Source organism: Silene latifolia, chromosome 3, assembly GCF_048544455.1.
Source record: "Silene latifolia isolate original U9 population chromosome 3, ASM4854445v1, whole genome shotgun sequence".
Lineage (NCBI taxonomy): Eukaryota > Viridiplantae > Streptophyta > Magnoliopsida > Caryophyllales > Caryophyllaceae > Silene > Silene latifolia.
In genome coordinates this window covers 56,276,719-56,284,675 of record NC_133528.1, presented here as the reverse complement: position 1 = coordinate 56,284,675, position 7,957 = coordinate 56,276,719, and the positions used below count along the sequence as shown (strand labels likewise).

The 7,957-nt window shown below is 42.7% G+C and overlaps 1 protein-coding gene across 1 annotated transcript; it reads right to left on the bottom strand.

Annotated features, from left to right (window-relative positions):
• Positions 1–3,830: 3,830 nt before the first annotated feature.
• Positions 3,831–6,376, bottom strand: LOC141649097 (uncharacterized). The gene is made up of 4 exons (XM_074457797.1): positions 6,139–6,376; positions 5,938–6,097; positions 4,681–5,187; positions 3,831–4,569 (listed from the first exon to the last, which is right to left on the bottom strand). The coding sequence occupies exons 1-4, from the start codon at positions 6,374–6,376 to the stop codon at positions 3,831–3,833; spliced, it is 1,644 nt and encodes a 547-aa protein (XP_074313898.1).
• Between the last annotated feature and the right edge of the window lie 1,581 nt (positions 6,377–7,957).

Below are 7,957 nucleotides of genomic sequence, written 5' to 3'. Positions count from 1 at the left end.
GGGTCAATCGATCACCACCGTCACACGACGAATGTCAAACTCTAGTCGACCAATCATTACCGATATATGTTGACCAGTTGACAGTAACAATATTACTTCCCAATTGTATTCATTTAATGAGACTTAAACATGTGATCATCATGATCAACAGTCGTGATCGCATTATTGTCGGAGGACACATATTCCAACAAGTTTCAGATTAGCTTTGATTTATGTTACTACGACCTTCGTAAATGGGGTCAAATGGGCATATTTTGGGCTATGATGGCTGTGGCTAGTCGAAGGGAATAAGTGCGATAGGAATTGTCCACCCCCTTGTCAGGGTTAAAACAATATTTCAGGGCCACTCGAGGAGTAATGAACTGGAAATGAGTGGCCACGCTCGGATGGTATCTATGGTAGATAACTCCGGTCAATCAGTTATTCTCCAGATCGAGGAAACCACTCTCGATATGATCACTTGCAAGTACGACCCGAAAGACACCTTGCATTGAGTGGGAGATAGTAATAGGACAAGAGAATTGGTGACGCACACTTGTCGAGGACAAGTGGGAGATTGTTGGAGTAAGTGTCCCCGACAATAATGCGATCACAATTGTCGATCATATTGATCACATATTTAAATCTCATATCAAGAATACGAAAGGGGTGATACATTACATATATAGTCAACTGGTCCACACATATCGCTAATGATTGGCTGGCTAGAGTTTGACATTACTGTCGTGCGACGGTGGTGATCAGTTGATCCCTTGAGGTCACACCTAAAGGACGATTCCCTTAATTGAAAAGGTTAATTAATTGTATGTCGATACAGATTAATTAATTCCTTAAAATTGAACAAATTATTATCATAAGAGAGAAAAATGACATCTTATTATAATGTGATTAAATAAGATTTTCTTTAGTAATTTAAGAAGTTATATTACTAAAATTAATCGGTGTTTGCGAAACACGCGAGATGAGAATGATAAGTTAGTTATAATTACAAGATGTTGTGAATCATACTAACTTGTATTTAAATGACCATTTTATGTGAAAGTAATTTTGAATTACTAGTCAATTTGTTAAATGTGATTTATTTAATTTGTAAATGATATTTAATTTGTTAAATATGCATTTTAAATTAAAACATGACATAAGACATGTCACATGTCACATGACATACAATTGTACAATTGACAAAAAAAATAAAATAAAATGGACTCCATACTACATATAAACCGAAAATTGGTGGGCAATGGGAGAAGTTTTGTCTTTTTCCATTTGTCTTATTCATTTGTCTAATATGCTTGATAGTGACATGACTATGGACAAAGGCTTACACAATTTGTCTTCTGAAGACAAAAAGGAAAAAGGAAAGGGGTCCTAATACTCCCCTAACCCACCGGTTTTGGCATGCACATTTGCGAGATTTTTCTCTCAATTTTTCATTCTCTTATGTTTTCTGAAAAACACTACCTTCTCTCTCTTGTTCTTCATAAAATTCATTTTTATGAATCTAATTTGTACAAATCAATCACTAATAATACTAGTAGTAGTATATGAGTATTAGTAATCGATTTTAAGGTAAACCACATTACAAATATCTAGTACATGTTAGTTTGTGGGATTTTGGGATAGTCTTGGGTGCTACTTATTGGAGGGCTTCTATTTTGAAGTCATGGATGATCATCCTAATGTATATTCTAGCTCAAGAACAAATGAAGGTGGGTGACCTTCATTTGTGCCCATTTGGCCGAATTATTGATGGTGAGAAAATGATTTTCTTATCTATTCTTATTCTTGTTTGCATGCATAAGATTTGTATTTAATTTTATGACCAAATTAATTGTAACATATATGAATATGTAAAGTAATGAGATATAGATTTCTAACAAAAAGTTACCCTAGGGTTGCCAGGGCGTCAGCCTATACATTCTGGTCTCGGGGAACCTACTTGAGCTTGCAGTCTTTGAATTTATGTTTTAGCTCCTTTGCTACTTTCAAGTAGGCTATCATCTTTGAATCCCTGGCTACATATTCATCATTTATGTGGTTGACTATAAGCAAGGAGTCACTGTATACCTGTAGGTTTCGGACTCCTAACACCAGAGCTAGCTACATCCCTAGTATCAAGGCTTCGTATTCTGTCTCGTTATTAGTTGCCTTAAATTCACAACGAACCGCTTGTGCTATCAGATCTCTGTCTGGAGATCGCAAGATTAGGCCTACACCTGCCCCGCTTTGATTGGAGGCACCGTCAATGTGCATCTGCCAGACTTCTGCCTCCTTATCTCCTTTTAGGGTTAAGATTTCTTTGTCCACCAGGTTTTGGATAGCTGGGCTGAAGTCTGAAACAAAATCTACTAATCCTTGCGACTTTATCGCTGTTCTTGGGTCATACCTAATGTCATACCCACTGAGGTGTACGGACCATTTTGACATTCTTCCTGACAACTCTGGCTTTCTCATTATAGATTTTAGTGGGTAATTGGTCACAACATGTATGGTATGGGATTCAAAGTAAGGGCGCAGTTTGTAGGATGCAATCACAAGTGCAAGTACCAATTTTTCGAGAGATGTGTACCTGGTCTCTGCTGGTAGCAGAGACTTGCTTACGTAGTAGACTGGCTGTTGCTCTTTATCCTGTTCCCTGACTAGGACCGCGCTTACTGCCACCTCTGTGACGGCAAAATAGAGGAACAACGATTCTCCTTGTTCTGGTTTCGATAGCAATGGCGGGGTGCTGAGGTAGTGCTTTAGCTCTCTGAATGCTTGCTCGTGCTATACGGTCCATTCGAACCTCTGGCTCTTCCTTAATATGTTGTAGAACAACCTCCACTTGTCCGAGGATCTCGAGATGAACCTGCTCAAGGCTGCTACCTTCCCTGCTAACCGTTGCACACCTTTTGGCTTTTGTGGTGACTCTAGTTGTAACACTGCCTTAATTTGCTCTGTGATGGCTTCTATTCCCCTTTAAGATATAATGTAGCCCAAGAACTTTCCGGATGATACTCCAAAGGTGCATTTGGAAGGGTTCAGCTTCATTTTGTATTCTCTAAGTGTGCTGAAGGTTTCTGCCAGATGTCGCATGTGATCCTTGGCCTTCTCTGATTTTACCACCATATCGTCAATGTATACCTCCATGGTTCTTCCTATTTGTTCTTTGAACATCCGGTTGACCAATATTTGATACGTAAGTCCCGCATTCTTTAGGCCGAAAGGCATAACGTTGTAGCAATATATCCCCCTTTCAGACATGAACGTTGTCTTCTCCTGGTCTGCTGGATCGATTTTGATTTGGTTGGAACCACTCCAGGCGTCCAGGAATGTTAGCATATCGTGTCCAGCTGTCGCGTCTACCATTGCGTCAATGTGTGGCAGCGGGTAGGGATATTTTGGACATGCTTTGTTGAGATCGGTGAAGTCCACACATACTATCCACTTTCCATTCTTATTGGGCACTACCACCACATTTGATACAATTCTAGATATTTTACCTCTCTTATTTTGTTCGCTGCTAGCAGGCTATCCACCTCTTGGTTGATCACCTTATTCCTTTCAGCTGCAAATTTCCTTCGTCTTTGCTGGATGGGCTTACATCCTGGGTCTACGTTGAGCTTGTGTGTTATGATAGAAGGGTCTATCCCTATCATGTCATCATAAGACCATGTGAAACAATCCATGTTGACTTGCAAAAATTCGATTAGGTGCTGCCTGAGGTCACCCATGCACCTTGCCCCTATTAGCACTGTTATTTCTGGGTACAGCTTGTCCCGGTTGATTTAGTCCAGCTCTTCGGCCGGGGGTTCGATGTATTCGTCCTGGACGCGCTGCTTCTGTAGTTGCTATGCTGGAGGGCTGGCTGTGCATTTTAGTGCTTTATTATAGAAACCCCTAGCTTCCTCTTGATCTCCCCGTATTTTTTCTACTCCCCAAGGTGTGGGGAATTTTACACATTGATGATATGTCGAGGGAACTGCTTTCATTAGCTGCAGCCACGGTCTTCCGAGGATAACGTTATAGGTAGATGGTCCATCGATGACTAAGTATCTTACTTGCTTATTGATTCCTCCAGCATAGGTAAGGATCACGATCTCGCCTAATGAACTAGCTGTTTCTCCACTGTATCCCACCAGCGGGATGGTTTTGTTCTGCAAGTCCTTCTCGCTGAAGCCTATGTTTTTAATGGTTTTCAGCATGACTAAATTGACCGAGCTACCAGTATCTACCAGAACCTTCCTTACCATGTAATTAGCCATTGATAGTGTTCTGATAACTGCATCGTGGTGCTCTTGGCTGTCATGGACATCTTCCTCGTCGAAAGTGACAGCAGGAAAGTCGTTGTGAGAAATTCTGCAGAAGGTTTTCGGCCTGCCACCCTTAGTTTCGGTAGCATGTCTCTTTGCCGCCGAATATGTCAGTCCGCTTAGGTCTGAGCCGCCTGTTATCACGTTTATTATTTTGGTGCACGTAGGCGGTGTGGTGGGCTTAGACTGTTTTGCGGAGCCCACTTTATCCTGCTGCTTGCCCCCACGTGGTAATAGGTGGCTCAGCTCTCCTTGCTCGTACAGGCGCCTGAGCTCCCTACACAAAGTGTAGCAATCTTCCGTAGTATGTCCGATGTCACGATGGAACTCGCACTTCTCCTTGTTGTCTTTCCGTCAGGATTGTCCCTCTACTAGTTCCCTAGGCCACCTTACTCCATCTTTTATTTCCCTAAGTGCCTTTAAGATTCCTCCGACGCCAGTTGTGAACCCGTACTCTGCCAGCGTATAGAGTTGCTCATTTTCCTCTCGGTTATCAATTCTGTTTACTCCCCTACCATACAACTTATATCTCTCCTCTATTTTCCCGGTGGACTGCTTCCTACTTGACTTCTCTATGGCTGACGTGCTGGACACGCTTGGCGTGCTTGGCACACTAGCTCTAGCGAGCATATCTTCCTCTAGTCTGATTGCTGCTGCCGCCTTTTCTAGCATTGCCTCAAAGCTATGGCAAGGGTGCATAGTCAGCTGCTTATATAGATCTGATTCGTGATATAAGCCCCTCCTGAATGCTTCTACTGTTGTCGACACATCACATTCCCGTACTGCAACCTTCTCGTTATTAAACCTGGTGTTGAATTCTCCAATGGTCTCGCTGGCGCCTTGTATGATTCTGTATAAATCGCCAGCGTTTCTGTGGCTTCCGGCTGCTGGTAAACTGTTGAGTGAACGCGTTTACCAAATCGGCAAACGTAGATATCGACCTGTTAGGCAAAGTTACTAGCCACCGGAGTGCAGGTCCTGATAATGTAGATCTGAACCCCTTACACATACAGGTTTCCTTCACGTGCCCAATGGCCGTTACCGTCATCATTTTCTATTTGTACTGACACACGTGGTCAAAGGGATCCGTCTTGCCGTCAAAGAGAGTCATATTGGGGTTCTTGAATCCTTTTGGCATGGCGTCGATGGATATTGTGTCTACAAACGGTGAGTTAGCGTAGCTGTCAGGCCCTGCTTTTTCGAGTAGAGGTGGCATCCCTGAGACCCTGCTCAACATCTCCCTCAACTCTAGATACTTCTTGTTTATCAGGCCACCTGAGTCTGTGCTGCGGCCGTCTGTTGCCTGCTGATTCTGGGTACTACCCCCCGGGCCGGGTTCCTAGGATTTTGGTGCGGCGTGTTATCAATTGGGGTTGATGTCATAAGTGTCCCTTGGTGCCAACTCACTTGCGGACTGCCTATGGACCCTGCACAAGGTGTCTGGATAGTTATAACGAAGTTATTGGCCGGAATGTTACCTGGTACTATCTCTGTATAGCTGGCAGGTTGTCAGCTATCCAGTGTGGGGTATCCAAGTCCCTGTGGGACTATCCTTTCTCCTGTTAATACTGCTGTCAGATCCAACTTGGTCACCAGCTCGGCCGGAATCTGTCTCGGTTGGCTCCGGCTGCCTGATGCGATTTACACAGGTTCCATTGCCGATGCCTGGTTCTCACCCTTTATGCTTGTTGGTGCGGCTGCTTGCTGCTTCAGGAAGTTTATCTGCGCCCAGAGTTCTCTGTTTTTTTTTTTGTCGCCTGAGCTTTTGCCTTCCTTTGGTCTTCCCGCATGCTCTCCATTACTTTCTGCAAATTATCCATGTCGTTGAACAGGGTTTGTGTCAGACTTGGTGATGGGGTGAGACTTGTGCTTCCATGTCCCTTATCCGATTTAGAATATGTCCCCACAGTAGGAGTTTTGGGAGGTAATGTGACTTTTGCCGCAGGTGTGATTCTTGATGCGTGTCCGGGTGCATGAGTTTGAGCCGCTGAAGTCGGATTCTGGGTGGGGTTTGGTGGCATCAGTGGCTGACTACCTTCAAACCCGGTTGATGATGTCGATGATGCATGTTTGCTTACGTCCATTCTGTATTGAGTAATTAACGATGACGACCACTATGCCCCACGGTGGGCGCCAAACTGTTTTGGTATTTTTCTACCGAATTAGGTTAAATTAGGTCAAAGTGGTTTTATGCGTTATATGTGGATTGTACTGTTTGTATGAATGATAGGTATGGAAAGTAAAGATGTAAATAAGGATTAACACAAGAGATTTGGTGACGCGGAAAACCCAATGTGGGAAACGACCGCGGGAAGGGACGGTACCCTTCCAATGACTGCACTAGCTTTTAATTTGAGAACGAGTACAAGGAAGGTAACACGACAATCTAGCTAGTATAATGTGTTACGTCTGTGTGTTGGTCCCTGAATGAATCTTTCTCCTCCTTCCCCTTGTCTATATATAGGATCCAAACCCTAATCGGGTTTAGGTTGCTTGCGCGATAACTAATGCTGTATCCAGGTCTTATTGGACTTCTTCTAGCTGACAGCCCATGATTTGCTGTCTGTAGCCCTGTTCTCTCTGTTCTCCCTAAGATCTCCCTGACTCCTTTTAGCTCACGAGATCTTCTTGGCCATTGGTTTATTTGGCCCAATCCATTATGCAAGTCTTGGTGGACCTACTTCTCTATTGCCCCAATGTGCAGAATTTGGCCCAAACAGCGTACACTATATGTAACACCCTCATCTACTAAGGTGTCTTACCAAAGACTACTTACCACATGAGAGTGCTACCATCTCGGTTACTCGAGGTAGTATGCATCAAAGATACCATAATGAAACAAGAAATGTAAATAATAAAGTTTAACCAAAGTTATACAACTGAAACCTCAAATGAAAGTAGAATACAACTCGTCTCAACTAGCCAAATGAAAGTCTACAAAACAACAGCGGAAGCTAAAGTGTAAGTATCGACGACGTCCCTTCCAAACCCGCAAGCAAGCTCAAACATCAACACGTGCTAGACTCATTGCTCACCATTTGTCGGAAATATCAATTGGATCACCAAAGTTTTGAAAACATTTTTCGGTGATAATATTTGGTTAATTACATTTAAAAGTTATTTTAAAGCCTTTTATTTCATTTAATTACATTTCGGAAGGTATTTTAAAGCCTTTCATCATTTCTTTACATTTCCAAAATAAATGTATTAGTCACCGACACAAAGTCATCCTTGGTTCTACATACCATGTCGGATTTTAACCCGAGTACGATCATGAGTATCAACTAATTATATTCAAATGAACTTAAAACAATTAGTTCATAATTATTTTCAAAACTATTCATGTCAAGCTTATAGAGTCAAACCCGACATCGAATATCATCAAAACAATGATGATTATTCAAGTCTCGTTCCTCAAATCAACACAAATACGACCTAAACGGTCCTTTCAAACCAAAACGGGTCCAAATACCCATTTTCGATACGTTTTTCAATGGTCAGAACGCGTCTTATACCGTTGACTGACCCGCGCCTAAACAGGTCATTTCTTTTCCTATTTTCAAACCAGGGGAGACCCCCTTACATCGCCAATAGGCTCGCGCCTCATTTGGCTGCCTGGTGCAGGGTCTGTTCCCTTTCCAGCATTAGTCTAGGATGATCCCGAC